This window comes from Archocentrus centrarchus, chromosome 9, assembly GCF_007364275.1.
Source record: "Archocentrus centrarchus isolate MPI-CPG fArcCen1 chromosome 9, fArcCen1, whole genome shotgun sequence".
NCBI classification, from domain to species: Eukaryota; Metazoa; Chordata; class Actinopteri; order Cichliformes; family Cichlidae; genus Archocentrus; species Archocentrus centrarchus.
Genome location: NC_044354.1, coordinates 19,735,341 through 19,756,460, shown reverse-complemented (window position 1 = coordinate 19,756,460; position 21,120 = coordinate 19,735,341). Strand labels below are relative to the sequence as shown.

Genomic DNA, 21,120 nt, shown 5'->3' with positions numbered 1-21,120 from the left:
CAATACAAAGAGCCTTGAGGTGGCTGTTTGTTGTGATTTGGCACTATATAAATAAAATTGAATTAAATTAAAGACCAAACTTCACAATAGTCTTTTGGATCTCTGCCTGAGGACGCACAAAAAAATTTGGTGTCATTATACCTTTGTGGGCACTGTAAGTGACAAAAGAGCTGCTTTCAGCTATATTCATTATTATTGTATTATTATTAAATATTTAATTCATGGTAAATCACGTGACCAATTTTTATGAAAAGCATTAAATGTAACTGGAGAAAAGGTACTAGAAAACTGTCAACTTTAGTATCATTTCAGATTTTTAGGTTACTACATGTAACAGATATAAAACAGAGCTTCTTCAAGTTGATTACTGATATTGCAGTTGCACTCTCTGGACAATAATTCTCTGGATATGGGCATAGTTTCACACCAATATTCTTAACTGTGTTTTTGTATCTTTGCGGATCTTCTGTCAGAGATGTCACCCAGATGCAGCCTGCTCTGCCTCGGTCCTCTGACCTTCCACCGTCAGGCTGTGGGAGACAAGGTGCGCCTGAGTAAAGGGGGTCGACGTGCAGAGAAGACTGAGACCACGTTCAAGAATGGCCTGGTGTTCAGCAGCCGTCCAGTGAAGGTCCAGGAGAGGATTCGTCTGAGAGTGGAGAAGAATTCATTTATCTGGGAGGGAGCTCTGTGTGTGGGCTTTACCAACGTGCCGCCCTCAGCCAGATCTCTGCCTCTGCCCTGCATGGCCATCCCCAACCTCACTGCCAGGCCCGGGCACTGGGCTGTTCCTGTGCATAAATCCTACTGCCAAGCAGGTTCAGAGCTGGAGTTTTGGTTTTCTTCTGGTGGCAGCATATACGCAGAGATCAACAACAGGCAGTACAAGCTGCTAACAGGACTGGACCTCAGCCAGCCACTGTGGGCCATGATAGACATCCATGGGCAGACTTCCTCTATTTTGCTCTTAGGTAAGTTTACTAGAGCCACATGTTTGTCTTACAGCATGTTTTGACAGGGGTGAACATTTTTCTGAATGACTGCTGAAATTCTCCTTACTTTCTGCTGAAGGCTCAAAGAAAAAAATGCTGTTTTACACCAGAAGATCCTGTCCTGCACCTGAGCCTCTCATCACACCTGATGCTCACAATCCTGATATTTCAGGCCTCAGTGATGATGACTGCATTTCCCGTCTTGACAAGAAGATCCTAGCAGGTAAAAAGAGTCCCTCCAAACATTACTGTCTGATATCAGCTGCACATTTTTAACCAGAGAGGATGTGATCAGTGAAAACATCTGTCATTGTGTGGTCTTGCATATGTCTGAGGTCAGATTTGTAATTGAGATCTCTCTCTTCTGATCACAGATAAAAGATGTGTGGTGTGCATGGTGCACAAGACCCAACTCATACTGCATAGTGGTCGCTGGCATTTCTGTAAATATTGCTACTGCAGTCTGTCAGCAATTTGGTTTGTGTCCACCAAAGATCAGAGGAGCAAAGGTTTGTTTCAGGTGTCGTCTGAACACCGAGACACCAGCTGGGAATCACCAAATAAACTCCTGTGTGTCAAACTCCTGACACAGTGAATGACACGTACTATGAAGCACTGTCATGTTATGCTTTTCTGTTTTGTTAAATGTGTAAAATTTACAGTGATTAAAAAAAGACTAAAATTCATGTAAAGATGCTGAACTGGAACATTTTCATATCAATTTAGTAATAAGTCAGTGTATGACAAAACAAAATATTGCACTCAATGCAAAAGCTCCAATTTTAGCTATATTTTTTTAATAACATTCTCTATATGGTACAATTTCTACTTTGGTGTAAGTCTTAAAGGAATGTTTGATTTAGTAAGATAAGATAAGATAAGATAAAACTTTAATGATCCCACGGCGGGGAAATTTGCACATTACAGCAGCTCAATACAGAGAAAAAATGAAAAGGGTGAGTAAGAACAAATAACTAAACTAAAACTAAAATAGAATAAAATAAAATAAAATAAAATAGCAAAAAAACTATACACATATACATAAGCACTATATACATAAATATATATATCAATGTCAATACACACATTTACATATACACACATATACACACACATCAAAACACTATACACAGATATCAAAACATTATATACATTTGTAGCCGGCAGCTACATACCATACACGGTATGCGTTATATGGGTGAGTGTAATAATAAAATGTATCTGGACTGTATGGATAAAGTGATGGCAGAGGAGGTAAAGTGTCCAAGTGACTCAAGACATTATGATGCGTTATACAGTCTAACTGCTGTTGGGATGAATGACCTGCGAAAGCGCTCCTTCCTGCAGCGAGGATGTTTCAGTCTCTGACTGAAGGAGCTGCTCAGTTCACCCACGGTCTCATGCAGAGGGTGATGGGGGGTTGTTCATGATGGATGTCAGCTTTGCTAACATCCTCTCACCCATCACCATCACAGACTCTAGAGGACATCCCAACACAGAGCTAGACCTCCGCACCAGTTTGTCGATCCTGCTCCTGTCCCTTTGGGTGCATCCACCCCCCCCAGCAGGCCACTGTGTAGAAAAGGGCAGATGCTACCACTGTGTCATAAAAGGTCTTTAACAGAGTCCTGCAGACACCAAAGGACCTCAGTCTCCTCAGCAGGTGGAGTCGACTCTGGCCCTTCTTATACAGGACGTCTGTGTTTGTACTCCAGTCCAACTTGTTATTGAGATGAACACCCAGGTATTTGTAGGAGACCACTGTCTCAATGTCCTTTCCCTTGATGTTCACCGGTGCTGTAGGGGGTGGCTTCCTCCTGAAGTCTATAACCATCTCCTTCGTCTTGCTGGCATTGATTTGGAGTACGTTGTTCTCACACCAGCCAACAAAGTCACTGATGACCCCCCTGTATTCCTGGTCATTCCCATCTGATACATATCCAATGATGGCCGTATCATCTGAGAACTTCTGTAGGTGGCAATGGTCTGAATTGTACCTGAAGTCTGAGGTGTACAGACTGAACAGAAAGGGTGAGAGGACCGTGCCCTGTGGCGCCCCCGTGCTGCAGACTACTACATCAGACACACAGTCATGGCACCTCACATACTGTGGTCTGTTGGTGAGGTAGTTGTTGATCCATACCATTAGCTGACTGTCCACTCCGGCTCCCTCCATCTTCCCTCTCAACAGTGCAGGCTGGATGGTGTTGAAAGCACTGGAGAAGTCAAAGAACATGACCCTCACAGTGTTCCCCGCCTGCTCTAGGTGAGAGAGGGATCTGTGCAGCAGGTAGATGACGGCATCGTCCACCCCGATGCCAGGCTGGTAGGCGAACTGCAGGGGGTCCAGCGCTGAGCTCACCAGTGGGCGGAGGTGGTGCAGGATGAGCCTCTCCGTGGTCTTCATCAGGTGAGAAGTCAGGGCCACAGGTCTGTAGTGGTTGGACTCCCTGGGCTGTGCGATCTTTGGCACTGGAACTATGCAGGAAGTCTTCCACAGTTCAGGAACCCTCTCCAGATTCAGGCTCAGGTTGAAGATATGCAGGACCACCTGACAGCTGGTCTGCACAGTCCCTGAGCAGTCTGGAGCTGATTCCATCTGGACCCGCTGCCTTCCTGATCTTCGTCTTCCTGAGCTGACTTCTCACCTGATCAGGTGTGAGGTGGATGTGAGGCTGGGTTGGGGTGGGTGATGGGGCTGGCTCCGCTGTGGGTGAGGGTGAGGAGAGTGCAGGCAATGATGGCATTGCACCAGGAGAGAGGGGGGTCAGCATATGGAAGAGGGCAAATGGGAGCTGAGGGGTGGGGGAGGTGGTCAACAACCCAGTAAAGTCACTGTCTTAAAATTGCTACAGTATTTGATGCTTAAACTATGGAAATAAAACATAAACTCCATTGTATCCATCATAATGTTCCCCTTTTTAATGTGGTTTTTTTTTTTGGGGGGGGGGGGGGGGGGGGGGCTTTGCTGTAAGGAAAAACAAAACAAAACACAGCATAACACGAGATTGTGTAGCTGATCTAATAAAACAGAAGCTTGCTTACAGCATGAGAGCATTTTCAAACACAACCTGGACCTGACAATTCTGGTATTCTTGGCAAGCGCAGTGCTAGGCGGTGAGCACTGGGCCCAGTAGAGGGCGCTGGACCCTCAGGCCACCCTCATGAAGCCTGTTCTGATTGTTTAGTCAGAGACATTCACACCACTGGCCCGCCGGAGGTTGTTTTGTTATTTCAATGGGTTTTCATAGCCAAGTAGCTGGATCACTGGTCACTCAAGTTCATGTGCATGTGAAGGCAGATGAGCAAATACTTTTGGCAATATAGCACATTATGAATGGAATCTTCTGGCAAGCACTTTGCTAATTATTTTGAGGTCTACATTTATGAGTAGATGGGATAGCTGGATGGGAGAGTTGGCAGAGTGTTGGCGGAGTTAGTGAGTTAGAGATAGTGTGTGATTTAGTTTTTTCCAGATTTGTCATCTTCAAAGTTCTCCACATGCACCAAATGTTCTCCAGAGTTTTTTTTCTTTATTTTTCAGTAAGATATTATTTTGCTATGCTTTACTACCTTCCTAAATGTGTTGCCCACTTCTTTTTGAAATAATCAATCAACAATGTAACGATGTAACAATGTATTACATCTTCAGTTCCTAATTGGTGGTGTGACTATTTTCTGCGTCAGAGAGATGGACAGTGCATGATCACTGATACTGACAGGATGAATCTGTGCGGCTAACTAAAAAGTAGTCTTAGTAAGAGTCTGAGGGAGTACTGGTGAAAAGAAGGTGTATTCCCTGACAGCAGGGATATGGTGGGTTAATGGAGATGCTTGTCTTTCTGTTAATCAATATGGCTATGTAGCAGGCTGAGTACATGTACAAATGAACCCCCCCGTTTGTACAAGGGCAAATAGATAGATAGATAGATAGATAGATAGATAGATAGATAGATAGATAGATAGATAGATAGATAGATAGATAGATAGATAGATAGATAGATAGATAGATAGATAGATAGATAGATAGATAGATAGATAGATAGATAGATAGATAGATAGATAGATTCCACACAGTTCCCAGCTTCTTTTTGCTTCAAATTTGGCGATGATTGGCTGACTTCACTGGTGACTAAAAAGCACATTTTATGAGCCAGAGCTTCAACATGTAATTATTAAAACCAAAAAAACCCCAAAAACTTTAATATTGAAAAAATATGGGCCAGAGAAAGTGGGATGTAAAAAACTGTTGTTTGTGAAGGCTGGATTTCCATATTTTATTTCTGGATCTCCAAAAAAGATATCGTGGACATGCCACAAAATGTGTGTCCAGCACACAACAACTATGGACAAGAAGAACAGATTTTATTTTTGTTAAAATATAAGGAACGTACATATAATCATGTGAAAAAGAAAGCTTTCATTGGTCAGCAATTCCAAACCATACTTGTTCCATCTTTTTCTAACTGAACTGTTCTGAACTTTAACCTTTAACACACTAACTGAGGCCTCAAGAGTCTGAGATGTAGCTCTTGGATTTTTTGCAATTTCTCTGAGCACTGCGTGGTCAGACCTTGGAGGGAATTTGCTGGGATGTCTGCTGCCGGGAATTGTGTTAACAAACACACCTGAATGCACCAGACCATCAAACTGGCAAAACTTCTGCTTTTATGGGGGTTTCACTTTCATTTGGTTATCAGCACCTATTGGCTACTTACTCTATTTATTCCTACGGAAGCATTAAGGGTGTAGTCTCTCTCCCTAATTACCCCCCTAATTACCTTCTGTGTATTTGAGCCCTCGGTTTTCCACAGCTCTTTGTCACATCCTTCCTCATGCTGTGTGTTCTGTGGTTTCCCTTTTGTCTTAGAGTTTTTGCATTTCTGGCACCCACCTAGCCTTGTTTCGTAAAAGAGAAGCAAAAATGCTGAACACTTTAGATCTACAAGAGATAATTTTTTAAATTTCAGATGTTTCTTTATCAGTCTACTTTAAATATCATCTGTCAAAATTAAAACTTAAAATCAAATCAAAGCAGATTGATTGACAGAGCTGCTCCAAGCAAACCAAAATACAGCTGAGATGTTTTGTATGATGTTTTGCTATAATTCAGGTACATCTCCAAGCTTTGGTTCCTTCCTCAGTTCCTCCCCTTTCCCTTTCCTTGTGATGCTGGGAATGTTTTGGTTTTCCAACTGCGTGTACTTAAAGGCAGAAACACTCACTGACACTAGAATTCATCATCATCCATCAGGGCTCATTTGACAATTTTTATTCAAGATGGCAAAGGAAAGTAAGATGAAGAGCTCTGGCTTTACATCATTCTTGAAGTGTAAGTTACACTGTATTATTTATAAGTTTGGTAAATCAGCAAATATTATGCCAAAATCAACTCATAGAAGCTGTTTTTATCTTTTTTTTTTTTTAATCAGGCTAACCTGTAATTTATATTTTATAAATACAAACAACAAAACTGATGAACTGTAAGAAGGTTATAGCATGTAAATATGAGAAGCAGCTGCATTTTTTTTCAAAACTCTGAGACCAAAAATATAAAACAAAGCAAAACAAGCAGCAAAGTGCTGCAAAACAGAGGGTTAGCAAATCCAATAGTGGAGCAGTAAAGTGTAAAATGCAATAAATGGGAAAAAGAAAAGTTTATGTTTTACAGGAAATGCTTAACTTGTTGATAAATTGTATACACAGTAATCACAGGCCACCTAGTGGACACTGAATGCAAGTCAGACTTTAAATTGCAGCATTTGTTTGGTAGAGTTCACTTCAATTACTGATCAGGATGAAGTCCAGACCTTCACAGATTTCTCAAAATGAAAGCAAAGAGTTTGCAAATTTCATTATGACTTCTTTATAGGCTTATCTGCTTTTATAGTTGTGCTAAAATCTTTTTCAGCAACAACTGACTCAAGACATAAATGCGTCAAAAACAAAAGAAATGATCATAGACTTTCATTGGAAAACCTCATCAGTACCTGCTGTTCATATTCATGGCCAGGAAATAGAGGTAGTGGAGAATTACAAATATTTGGGCACTATACTGGACAACAAACTGTCACTTGATGCAAATACAGATGCCATTTGTGCAAAAGCTCATCAGCGTATGTATTTGTATCGAAAACTTATGGGGTTTTAACGTGGATAAGATTTTTATGAAAATGTTTTATTCTTGTTTTATTGAGTCTGTTTTAACCTTTTCTTTAATCTGTTGGTTCGGTTCTCTGAGCCTCAAGAACAAAGGAAGGTTAGAGAACGTTGTGAAACTGTGTAGCAAGGTGGCAAATGTAAGTCTTAATGATCTTGCCCTCTTGTACAGGGTTCGAGCCACCCAAAAGGCAGAAAGGATTCAGGGTGATAGCACTCACCCCCTGTCCTCAATGTATCAGTTATTGCCTTCAGGAAGGAGGTACTCTCTGCCACAGTGCAGAACAAACAGATTTAAATTCGCTTTTATTCCCAATACTATTAACTTTTTGAACTCTTTTAGATAATTGTGTCCTTGGTTGTGTGTGTTGTATGTTTGATTGTTTTTATAGATTTATTTATTTTGCTGTTGGCTGCAAAACAAATTGCCCCTCCGGGATAATAAAGTATTTGATTGATTGATTGATTGAACTGTATGGTGTAAAATAAGCATGACTACCTAACGTCAAGTGTGACAACCAACCAGAAGACTTTGCCTCATATAATTGTCTCCTGTTAATTGCTTTTAAACAGTTAAAATGCAGAGGAAAATTTGTCAAAGTTGTCACAATTTAACTTAATAAAATATGAAGAAATTACTTTGTGTAATCAAATCAATGTGTAATCTATATCACCTATTCATAATATTAAAAAAAAGTGAACAAAAATTTCAGTGTTGATATTCATTTGTTATAGATGAATATTCTGCTAAAATTCACAGATATAAAACACAGCTTGTTTTTGCGATTGCTGGTATTACATAATCGGATGCTTATAAACTTCAATGAAGGATTAGTTAATCCGGCAGGGAGCTCTGAATGTGGGCTTCACCAACGTGCAACCCCCAGCCAGACCTCTGCCTCTGCCGTCCTGTTCCTGTGCATGGATCCCAGGACTGGACCTCAGCCAGCCACTGTGGGCCATAATGGACATATACAGGCAGACATGCTCCATTTTACTCCTAGATAAGGTTTTAGGTTTTTCCTGTTCTCTGAGGGCAGAGCATTTGACATGCTCTGACAGGGATGAACACTGTCTGAATGACTGTTGAAATACTCATTGCTCTTCACTTAAGGCTTCAAGAGATAAAAGAAGCTGTTTTACACCAAAAGATCTTGTCCTGTACCTGAGCCCCTCACCTCACCTCCCCTGCCAGCACACATAGGTGGGCCCCATATGGGATAAGTAAGGGCAAACATTACCCAGATGGTCCATGCATGCATGGGCTATGCATGGACCATGCATGGGCCTCATGTAAGTCAACCATCTGGGTCCCAATGAACACATATTCAGGGCCGGTTAAAATCTGTCTGGCCAAACCCCTGTAGGGCCACCATGGAAACCGTGGACAAAACCTTATGGGACCCATAATGTTTGCCCTTTCTTATGCCATATGGGGCCCACCTATGTGTGCTGGCAGTTCAGTTGCTGATGTTTCAGACCTCAGTGGTGATGACTGCATCACCTGTCTTGACATGGAGATCCCAGCATGTGTCTGATTTAAGTTGTAAATTTTTAACCAGATGTGTTTATGTAAATGCTGCAACTCCAGACTGTCTCAGCAGTTTGGCACCTGCCCTCTATGTCAGCAGATCAGAGCTCCATCAGTGGAGGAGAGGTGTGTTTCAGGAGTCGTCTAAGCTCCAAAACACCAGCCAGGAATCACCAAACACAAGTTACTGAGGGACTGTCACGGGGAAACAAAGCACTTAATGTGAAAGTTTGGTCCATAATTATTTTCTGTTTGTTAAATATGTTCAGAGTTTACAAGATCATATGTGTATAAATGCTGATGTAAAGATACTAAACTGGACTATTTTTACATGTTTTGTCTGAAAATTGTCAGTATTTGATGGTTCAACTACGCAGCAGATGTGACCTGTATGTGGACTTAATGATTATTTTGTCAAATGATATCTTTACTGTCAAGAATGAATCCAACATTAAAATAATTGCATACCTTCACAAACAGATTGTGTAGCTGAAAACTGAAGTATGCAGAAGACTGCGCCTCATCTGCCAAATAAGCACAGCAGCTTCCAGCTGTCACAGTCCAGCAGTAAAATATTAACCCTTCATGAAGGCCAACCCTTCATGTGGTCCTCAAAGAGTTTTTTACTTTCATTATCACTTGTTTACAAGTCTATCTACATTTATTGATATACTAATACCTTTATCAGACTCACTCTGTAGTGTAAAAAAGCCACACTGTTTTCCCTCTTGTTAATGTGTAACTACAGGTAAGAGCCAAAGTCATGTGTGAAAATTCTCAGAGATGTAAAGATGCTGAACACTTCAGATCTACAACAGGTGAAACTGAACAAACCAACTAAAAAAAATCATCAGTTCCGGTTCCGGATGCCAAAAACTACAAAGACAAGCTCCTCTTAATTTAACACACAGTTTTAACCTGATGTAAAATCTCCAAACATGTTGTTAGATGTGAATGTGAAAGTCAGTCAGTTTAGTTCTTTATAGCTGTACAATCCCGATGAAATTAAAACCTTGTGACATTAAGTGATTATCAAAGGTGGTTAAAACAAACCACAGCAGCAAAGATGCTTTCTAGTTTGATTTTGTAGGTCAAAATTAACACTATCAGCAGCAAAGCATATGTCATGTTGTTGTGTTGACTGGATGGCTGCTACACAATTTCCATACATATCTGGTCAGTCACATGGTGGTACATCGCAGCACTAGGCATCAGTACACAAAGCAAAGCTGAGTAAATAAACTTAATTCCACATGGATCTACCTGTCTATTCAATCATGCACAGAACATCCTAGAGTCCAAATTAAAGTTCAGTCCCAGAACCTCTAGTGGTTTCTTCCATTTTTGCACAAAAATATCCATCCTACCTTCAGCATAATATCCAAGTTTTGTCGAAACAGAAACGTCCAGGAGTGTTGACTTCCATATAGAAATGGAGGGAAGTTCATGCTTGACCCACTTTAACAAAATAGTTTTCCTTGGCAGCAATAGAAGAGCTTGGATAATTTCTTCCTGCTGTATCAAAAAGTCTGGAACCTTTCCAAGCAAGCATAGTAGTGGATCTACCGGTACGTGTTTACTTATTGCTTTGCTGATGTTAACACATACTGCCCTCCAGAAAGTCCGAACAATGCAACATTCCCACAAACAGTGCAGTCTTGTTCCAATTTGGGTCTTACATTTGGGACAATTTGGGTAAACTCTGCTTTTATACTTACTGTAAATATATGCGAAATGTAAACATTGTTTAGTATGTTAAACTGTAATTCTTTATATCTATTGCATACTGAGACCCTGGAAGGCAGCAGTAATAATTTATCCTAAACATTACTCTGTATTTCACATTTAAGTACGTTATACCAGGATTTCCTCAACCATTTAAGTTTATCCAAGGTCAAACTACATATCTCAGTATAAAATTTTGATATAAAGTGCTTGTGCTCGCTATGGTTCAACAGAAACTTTTCTAACTGGTGAGATTCTTCTGAAAGATTTAGGGAGCCAGCTTTCTTCAACACGTCTAATCTAAGATATTTGTAGAAATCCTTATTTGACAGGTGATATTCAGACTTCCGGGATTCAAAGGTTTTAAAACCAACTCTCCAGTTTTAATCTTCCTGACAGGTGTGGAAAAGCAGTCACTTTATCCTTAGTATATAACAGTGGCTCCCAAAGTCAAGAGTGCTGTGGCACACTTAAAAAAAAAACAGAAACACCCCACCACCACCACCACCCCTTGTCCGATAGCGCCGGCCTGTGAAACTGACACTCTCTGTGACACTGTGATGCATTTCCTTGAAAATTTGATTAAAAAAACGTAAATAACACAGGCTGTTGGCTATAAATTTCTAATCCTACCCAGTCATATAAAGTGCTAATGCCAGTATGTGGCCCACTTACCACTCAGTACAACAGCACCAAATTGAGGTCAGAGTAATGAGTAATATCACAAACTAACCACCTCCTATTACCAATTTGAATTCACTTTTTACATAAATGCATTTATAGTATATAGCTATGCATACTTGTGAGTAATTTCAAACTGAATTTCTGTTATTACTGCAGCCCACCTGCAGTACGTTTATGGCCCACACTTTAAGAACCACTGGTATATAATATTATGCCCATATTTGTATAAAATATGTATTCTTTAGTGAACAAACAGCACGCAACAGCTGCATGCTGTGGTATTTATAAAAAAAAAAGGCATATTTAATTTACTGGATATCTTTCAGGTCCTAAAAGCTTTTTGCTGCTGGTGTTCTTCTTATTTTGGTCTGAAATTTCACACGTGTGCCGAAAGCACTCTGTGACCAGAAGATTATATTTAGCAAAGACTTTTGCTGTGTGCGCCTAAATGTTTTCACTCAGCTAATGTTTGCTGCCACACATTGAACATGTGAATGTACAAAATTAAATAAGATCAACAGAAATCTAAACATAAAAAATATTTTCAGCATGTTGACCTCAACAATCAAAAAAGAAAGAACACCGACTTTGAACTTTAAATCCAGGCCCATACAGTGAACTGTATGACTGCATCTCTTCCTTCCAGGAGACACAGTCCAGCAGTTAAATATTTATCTTACATGAAGGCCAAACCTCACATGGTCCTCAAAAGCAAAAGCACAAGAGTTTGGTAGTTTCGTTATGACTTGTTTACAATTTTATCTACATTTATAGTTATATTGAAGTCTTTATCAGACTCACTTTAAAACAAACCCACATGCAATATTTTCCTGTTTGCTAATGTGTAACTACATTTATAAAAACTAGTTTATAGGAAATAGTAATAAACAAGTGTAAGCGACAGTTTCCAGAGATGCAAAGATACTGAACCCTTCCGGTCTACAACAGATTAAAGTACACCCTCAGGTAAGGTCAGGTGGTGTTAACAGAGATTAAAATGCCGGTAAATCAACCAACAAAGAAACTGTCTCCTAAAAAAAAACTACTTCATTAACTGTTACACCACTGTTAATGTTCAGACATATTTTTAGATGGTTCTTCAAATGTCGAAGTGCATCAGTCTTGTTTCGTTATCATCGCCTGTTTAAAAGTTAAATGTATTTTTGTTTTACAGCTGTAAAAGCATACAAGTAGGTTTGGATTAAATTCCTGGAAAGAAAAGAAAAAGCATCTTCAGTTTGCATAAATAATCTTCACTCTGTGGTTTAGACCTCAGCCATGTGCTGTGGACTATTATCATTATCTGTGAATTTACAGTTGTATGCAGTTTTTCATCTTATCATTTTGGCCGGATATTTCACGTGCATAAACACAGCCTAACAATAGTTCATGAATCTGTGAACAAAAGATTAAATCTCAACAAGACTTTTGCTGTGGGTGTCCTGGTGTCTTCATTCAACTGATGTTAGCAGCTTAAACACGCTGAACTGGGAATATAAATTAATTACACGATCAGAAGTATTTTAATTAGCTCCTCCCTCAGTCCCGCCCCTTTACCCTTTCCTTGTGATGGTAGGAGTGTTTTCACATGCACTTCAGGTGTTAAAGGCAACAACACTTCCCACTCAAACTCAACTCAACTCATCATCCATCAGGACTCACTTGACAAGTGTTATCCACCTCTTTAAGATGGCAAAGGAAAGTAAGAAGAAGGGCTCTGGTAAGTCTTTAAACAGAAATTGATGTGTAAGTTATAATACTGTGTTATTTATCAGTTTGGTAAATCAGTAATTATCATTCCAAAATCAACATGTAGCAGCTGTTTTTATCTTTTTATTCGACTAGCCAGTAATTTATATTTTGTGACAATTTAGCATGAAATATGACTATTATATGATTATTAACTTAATGCATGATCTGGACCACCTATTCAAAACAGCTTCTACTTTTATTAATGTAAATCATGCAACTAATTATCATTAAAACCATGAGATGCAATTGGAAGAGAAATGAATACAAACATTTCAGTGTTAATGTTCATTTTGCTATATATGAAAAATTTTATTCTTTTTGATTGTTAAACATCACAGATGTAAAACAGAACTTGTGTCTGTGATGGTTGATGGTTAAAAAATTCACTGTACAATATAGTTTCACATAAACATTCATATTTATATTTCATCTCTGCAGATCTTCTGTCAGAGGTGTCACACAGATGCAGCCCACTCTGCCTCGGTCCTCTGACCTTCCACCATCAGGCTGTGGGAGACAAGGTGCGCCTGAGTGAGGGGGGTCGACGTGCAGAGAAGACTGAGGCCACGTTCAAGAATGGCCTGGTGTTCAGCAGCCGTCCAGTGAAGGTCCAGGAGAGGATTCGTCTGAGAGTGGAGAAGAATTCATTTATCTGGGAGGGAGCTCTGCGTGTGGGCTTTACCAACGTGCCGCCCTCAGCCAGATCTCTGCCTCTGCCCTGCATGGCCATCCCCAACCTCACTGCCAGGCCCGGGCACTGGGCTGTTGCTGTGGATGAATCCTACTGCCAAGCAGGTTCAGAGCTGGAGTTTTGGTTTTCTTCTGGTGGCAGCATATACGCAGAGATCAACAACAGGCAGCACGAGCTGCCAACAGGACTGGACCTCAGCCAGCCGCTGTGGGCCATGATAGACATCTATGGGCAGACTTCTTCTATTTTGCTCTTAGGTAAGTTTACTAGAGCCACATGTTTGTCTTACCGCATGTTTTTCCTGTTTTCTGAGTGCAGCACTTTTGACATGCTCTGAACACTGTTTAAATGACTACTGAAATACTTTTCGCTGCAGGCTCCAAGCGAAAAAAGCAATGTTACACTAAAAGATCCTGTCCTGCACCCAAGCACCTCACCTCACCTGATGCTCACAATCACTTTGGTTCAGTTCCTGATGTTTCAGGCTTCAGTGGTGATGACTGCATCTCCTGTCTTGACATGGAGATCCCGCCAGGTAAAAAGAGTCCCTCCAAAATTACCGTCTGATATCAGTTGTACATTTTTAACCAGAGAGGATGTGATCAGTGAAATCAGCTGTACTAGTGTGGTCTCACAAATGCCTGAGGTCAGACTTGTAATTGTGATCTCTCTCTCCTGGTCACAGATAAAAGTTGTGTGGTGTGCATGGTGAAGGAGGCCCGAATCACACTGCCTTGTGGTCACCGGTGTTTGTGTAACAAGTGCAACTCCAGAGTCTGCGAGCAGTTTGGCACCTGCCCGCTGTGTCGACATGAGATCAGAGCTCCATCGGTGGAGCAGAGGTGTGTTTCAGGGGTCGTCTGAGCTCCAAGACACCAGCCAGGAATCACCAAACATAAGTTACTGAGTGACTGTGACAGGGAAACACAGTGAAGAGCACTTTATATGTACAATATTCAAAGAATAAGCATATTGGCAGGGTAGTGTGAGTGGAGATGAGTGTCAGGGGTGATTTGTAACAGAACCACAGCAGCAAGTGTGAAAGAGAAGGGTTACAAGATGGAAGTGAGACCTGCTACGATGTGTGGTTTTGAGATGGTGGCACTGACAAAAAGACAGGAGGTGGAGCTGGAGATGGAAGAACTGAGGATGTCAAGGTTTTCACTGGGAGTGACCAGAATGGACAGGATCTGAAATGAATACATCAGAGGGACAGCTCAGGTTGAGATGGTTTGGACATGTGCAGAGGAGGGATAGTGGAGATACTGTACGAAGAATGTTGAAGATGGAGTTGCCAGGCAGGAGGAAAAGAGGAATACTTCAGACGAGGTTCATGGATGTAGTGAAGAAGGACATATAGAAGGTTGGTGTGACAGAAGAAGATCGGGTTGAGGTGAGATGGAGGTAGATGATCTACAGCGAAGAAGATCACAGAAGAAGAAGAAGGTTGACTAAAAGGCTGATGTAAAGATGCTGAAGTGGACTATTTTTTACTGAAATATATTAAATCTGTTTTGTTTGATAAATATTAAAAACTTACTCTATTGCAATTGTTAACTCAGTAGAAATCTTAACTGTACAGCATGTTTTTGTACATTGATACAAATATTAAAGCACTGTTTGAAAATGTTGCCATGTTTGATGATTCAACTGTGCAACAGGAATAATCTGTAATGCGTCGATCATAATAAGATCTCTTTTGTTATTTTGGCTGAATGTAAATAAGAGTATTATTAAATGGACCATAATAAGGTCTAGGTCACATGCGTGGACACTGATTAAAGATGTCTCGACAGTCAGGTATAAGCTGAAGATATGAGAACATTTAAAGCTGATGAAAATTTGCAAATTTCTTTTCTGAAGCCCAGAAACAACAAGATATTTAGTTTTCTCTCTTATTCCATTTCTTTCTTACTTTCCATGAACTGACAAATTTCCTCACTCAGCTCAACACACCTGTGTGATGAGTCCCATCACCAGATTCAGAAGGTATTTCCTCCCCAAGACATATTTAAACCTTTGCCTCTTATAAAGTTCACTGTCTGTGTTATGGTGCTTACAGTATGGCGCATTCTGTCTTCAGGACTTTGCTGCGCAGCGTTTCCTGGTGTGTGATGCAGTGAAGCACTGTCAGCTCACCTGTGTAGGTCTCCCTCTGCATATTCTTCTGCATCCGTCCCACAATTTCACTCTTTTCCCTGCATATCGCAGGCGGGGGAAAGAGACAGGGCTTACCTCGGATGTCAGTGAACAGTTCCTTTGCCTCCCACCTGTTTTCAAAGTCCACTTTTTGTTTGGCCATTTTTGGGGGTCAGGCTAGCTTAAATGTCACTTTAAAAAGTGCTGACCACTGATCAATGCATCACTGGCTAGTGCACCTGTGCAGCAACTGTTGCAGTGCATACGTAGTGGGATTTGTACCATAAGTCTTGGGAGCGCTGTTTACCGGGGCCATTACTTATAGCCATATTAAATTATCTCACGGGCCCGCGGGCCTTGAGTTTCACACATGTGCTCTAATCTCTGTAATAAAATCTTATGGTCAACAGTACTGAATGCTGCACTGAGGTCTAGCAGGATTAGCACAGAGATGAGGCCACTGTCAGAGGCCATGGGACCTGGACTATAGGCCAGAATCACAGGTCCATCCCACAAGCTTACTTCTAAAAAAAAAAAACAAAAAAAAAAACTTGATGTCTTCTCTACTGACAGTGTGCAGTAAATGTGGTGCCTTGAGGTGACTGTTTGTTATGATTTGGTGCTATACAAGTAAAACAGAATTGAATCGAATTGAAATTGAATTTTCTCCTGGTACCTACTTACACTTATTTTCTTTGTATGACTCAGGCAGTTTCTGACATCTTTCTATATAGTCTTCATTTTGGCCTGATGTTTCAGGTGTATAAGCAAAGCCCAACAGCAGATCATGAATGTGAACAGAAAGTTAAATCTCACTAAGACGTTTGCTGTAGCTGTCCTTTGTCTTCACACAGCTGATGTTGTCAACTCCATCATATTGAAATGTGAATGCAAAAGGTAAAAGGTGGGATTCTGTGTGAAATGTGAAAAAAAGAAAAAGAAAACAATGCGATAATTTGCAAATCTCATTCACTTTTGAAACAGGACTCTTGTTCCATTCCTGTCTGATATAAGATTCTAGCTGCTCAACAGCCCTGGATCTTATTTGTGGTATTTTTCATTTAATGATGCTCCAAATGTTTTTAATTGGTGAAAGGTTTGGACTGCAGGCAGCCTAGTTCAGCACCCCAACTCTTCTGCTATGAAGTCATTCTGTTGTAATAGATGCAGTATGCAGGTTAGCGTTGTCATGCTGAAATATGTAAGGTCTTCCCTAAAAAAAGGCACTGTCTCTATAGGAGCAGATGTTGCTCAAAAACTGGTATATAACTTTAGCATTGATGGTGTTCAAGTTGCCAATTCCATAGGGACTGATACCCCCATGCTTCAGAGATGCAGGCTTTTGAATTGACTGCTGATAACAAGCCAGACGGCTAGAGGGACTTTTCTCTGTCGGCTTCCAGCTCTGGGGGAGCTGTTGCGGCTTCTCACCTTCACTATCAATTACGTTTCGTGATGCGTGCGCGAGCATCAGATGCTGTATTTTTTTGTATGTGTTTTGTTTCAGCAGTTGGCAGTAATTTGTATTTTTGGTATATTTTAGTATTTGTCCTGTGTAACATTTTAACTAATAATTTTTACAGGCATTATTGTGCATCAGTTTGGGAAACAGCTGATTTTTGAAGTGTTCTTATACAAATACATAAATTTTCTTATTTTTCCCCCAGTTATAGTGGTATGTATAATAAAGCATTGGTCTCTTGTCTGACAAAGAACTCACTGCTGAAAACCTCATCAATGAAACAAAAACAACAAGAAGCTTTATGTTTAACTTATCGCCGATGATGAAGCACATTCAAAGCACCTGTGTGTGAAACACACCTGCAAGATAAATCATCAAAAGGCACCCAGTGGACTAAGACTGGCAGCAACCTTTGAGCAACAAACGCTGCAATATACAGCATTCACTTTAATTATTAAGCTCCAAAGAACCTTAACGTGCTCCTCAAAACGACAGCTCAAGGATTTGCTCATTTCTTTATCTTTATTTTATACTGTTAATCAGCAAGGAACTTTGAATCATTAGAGTGTTTTATCAAATTACTGAGTCAACAGCTTGTACTGTGATTCAAAAATCATGCAATTATGAGAGATATTTCTCTCATAATTATCAGTTCTATTCCTTATTTGTTTTTTCAAAATTCAGGCTTTAATTTAGTCATGTTTTACATCACAGATGTAAAATGAAATATGTTTTTCCTGTTTTCTGAGGACAGTGGTGAACATTGTGTGAATGGCATTTGAAATACTCCTTACTCTTCACTGAAGGCTCTGAGAAACATCGTGTGGTCGCCGGCGTTTGTGTAACCAGTGCGACTCCAGTTTGGCACCTGCCCACTCGGTGGAGGAGAGGTGTGTTTCAGGGGTCGTCTAAGCGCCAATCCCACTTCGACCCATTATCAGCAGTATAAACTCGGTCACCTACAACATTTCCAAACACCTCGCCACCATCTTATCACCGCTTGTTGGCATCACACCCCACCACATTGAAAACTCTACAGATTTTACTAACAAGGTCCAGAATCTTGTACTGGATCCAGATGAAACCATGGTGTCCTTTGATGTGGTTTCACTTTTAACTTGCATACCCACAACTGAGGCAGTGGAGACCGTCAGAAGACGACTACAGGAAGACGATTCCTTACTGAACAGAACCAGCTTCACCCCAGATCAGATTTGTGCACTTTTAGATCTCTGCCTTACCACAACATATTTTAAATACAATGATGGATTCTACAGACAGAAGCATGGATGTGCCATGGGCTCCCCAGTGTCTCCCATTGTAGCCAACCTTTACATGGAGGAAGTGGAAAGTAAAGCTCTTGGTTCTTTCAAAGGGATGGCACCTAGCCACTGGTACAGATATGTAGATGGCACCTGGGTCAAAATCAAAACCCAAGAAGTAGAAGCCTTCACTCGTCACATTAACTCAGTGGATAAATACATACGTTTTACCAGGGAGGACACCAGAGATAACAAGTTACCATTCCTGGACTGTGCGGTGCTTATCGAGGAAGATGGAAGCCTCAACATTGAAGTTTACCGGAAGCCCACACACACAGACCAGTATCTCCTCTTTGACTCCCACCACCCTCTGGAACACAAACTTGGGGTGATCAGGACCCTACAACACCGTGCGGAAAGTGTTCCCTCTAAGGCAGAAGGGAAGCATAAGGAACACACACACACATTGAGAAAGCCCTCAAAACATGCGGTTACCCCAACTGGGCCTTCATCAAATCAGCTAAGATGCACAGGAATGAAGGCCAAACACAAACTACAGAGAATGGGAAGGACAAGAGGAACAACATTGTCATCCCATATGTGTCAGGCTTGTCAGAGAAACTCAGAAGAATTTTCTCCAAGCATGACATCTCAGTATACTTCAAACCAAGTCACACCCTAAGACAAAAACTGGTTCATCCCAAGGACAAACCTGCCAAACACAAGATCAGCGATGTAGTGTATGCTGTTCAGTGCAGTGAAGAGTGCTCGGACCTCTACATTGGTGAAACCAAACAGCCTCTTCACAAACGAATGGCACAACATAGAAGAGCCACCTCGACAGGACAAGATTCAGCAGTACATCTGCATCTGAAGGAAAAAGGGCACTCTTTTGAGGATGCCAATGTTCACATTTTGGACAGGGAAAACAGATGGTTTGAAAGAGGAGTGAAAGAAGCCATCTATGTCCACTGTGAACAACCATCATTGAACAGAGGAGGTGGATTACGTCACCAACTTTCCCCCGCTTACAGTGCTGTCCTGAGCTCCCTTCCCAGACGTCTCAACCCCCATTCACACCTTTGTTCCAGTGACCTCAATAGGCTACAGGAAACAATGGAGCGGAGTCCTAAATTGGTTTCAACTGAAACCACTGATTAAATATGACCCACGCCCCCTTCCCACCTGGGCACATGTGTTCACGCACATGATCAATAGAGGGTCATAACCACCTCCAGAGGAATACGCCCACATGGGTTTAAATACCTGGGTCTCTCCACCATTTGGTTGAGAACTGAAGAAGCCTTTCGGATGAGAGGTGAGCGCTGTTTACCGGGGCCATTACTTATAGCCATATTAAATTATCTCACGGGCCCGCGGGCCTTGAGTTTCACACATGTGCTCTAATCTCTGTAATAAAATCTTATGGTCAACAGTACTGAATGCTGCACTGAGGTCTAGCAGGATGAGCACAGAGATGAGGCCACTGTCAGAGGCCATGGGACCTGGACTATAGGCCAGAATCACAGGTCCATCCCACAAGCTTACTTCTAAAAAAAAAAAAACAAAAAAAAAAAATTGATGTCTTCTCTACTGACAGTGTGCAGTAAATGTGGTGCCTTGAGGTGACTGTTTGTTATGATTTGGTGCTATACAAGTAAAACAGAATTGAATCGAATTGAAATTGAATTTTCTCCTGGTACCTACTTACACTTATTTTCTTTGTATGACTCAGGCAGTTTCTGACATCTTTCTATATAGTCTTCATTTTGGCCTGATGTTTCAGGTGTATAAGCAAAGCCCAACAGCAGATCATGAATGTGAACAGAAAGTTAAATCTCACTAAGACGTTTGCTGTAGCTGTCCTTTGTCTTCACACAGCTGATGTTGTCAACTCCATCATATTGAAATGTGAATGCAAAAGGTAAAAGGTGGGATTCTGTGTGAAATGTGAAAAAAAGAAAAAGAAAACAATGCGATAATTTGCAAATCTCATTCACTTTTGAAACAGGACTCTTGTTCCATTCCTGTCTGATATAAGATTCTAGCTGCTCAACAGCCCTGGATCTTATTTGTGGTATTTTTCATTTAATGATGCTCCAAATGTTTTTAATTGGTGAAAGGTTTGGACTGCAGGCAGCCTAGTTCAGCACCCCAACTCTTCTGCTATGAAGTCATTCTGTTGTAATAGATGCAGTATGCAGGTTAGCGTTGTCATGCTGAAATATGTAAGGTCTTCCCTAAAAAAAGGCACTGTCTCTATAGGAGCAGATGTTGCTCAAAAACTGGTATATAACTTTAGCATTGATGGTGTTCAAGTTGCCAATTCCATAGGGACTGATACCCCCATGCTTCAGAGATGCAGGCTTTTGAATTGACTGCTGATAACAAGCCAGACGGCTAGAGGGACTTTTCTCTGTCGGCTTCCAGCTCTGGGGGAGCTGTTGCGGCTTCTCACCTTCACTATCAATTACGTTTCGTGATGCGTGCGCGAGCATCAGATGCTGTATTTTTTTGTATGTGTTTTGTTTCAGCAGTTGGCAGTAATTTGTATTTTTGGTATATTTTAGTATTTGTCCTGTGTAACATTTTAACTAATAATTTTTACAGGCATTATTGTGCATCAGTTTGGGAAACAGCTGATTTTTGAAGTGTTCTTATACAAATACATAAATTTTCTTATTTTTCCCCCAGTTATAGTGGTATGTATAATAAAGCATTGG

General features: G+C 40.8%; 1 protein-coding gene across 1 annotated transcript; it reads left to right on the top strand.

Moving 5' to 3' along the window:
* Positions 1–475: 475 nt before the first annotated feature.
* LOC115786185 (protein neuralized-like) lies at positions 476–14,398 on the top strand. The gene is made up of 6 exons (XM_030738237.1): positions 476–971; positions 1,072–1,215; positions 12,668–12,811; positions 13,282–13,791; positions 13,911–14,069; positions 14,220–14,398. Exons 1-6 carry the CDS (start codon positions 476–478, stop codon positions 14,396–14,398), a joined length of 1,632 nt encoding a protein of 543 aa, XP_030594097.1.
* The last annotated feature ends 6,722 nt before the right edge of the window (positions 14,399–21,120 follow it).

Coding starts and splice junctions, on each gene's coding strand:
- LOC115786185 (XM_030738237.1), top strand. CDS start 476: ATGTCACCCAGATGCAGCCTGCTCTGCCTCGGTCCTCTGACCTTCCAC. Junction 12,812..13,281: donor AAGTAAGAAGAAGGGCTCTG/GTAAGTCTTTAA, acceptor TCATCTCTGCAG/ATCTTCTGTCAGAGGTGTCA. Junction 13,792..13,910: donor TTCTTCTATTTTGCTCTTAG/GTAAGTTTACTA, acceptor TTTTCGCTGCAG/GCTCCAAGCGAAAAAAGCAA.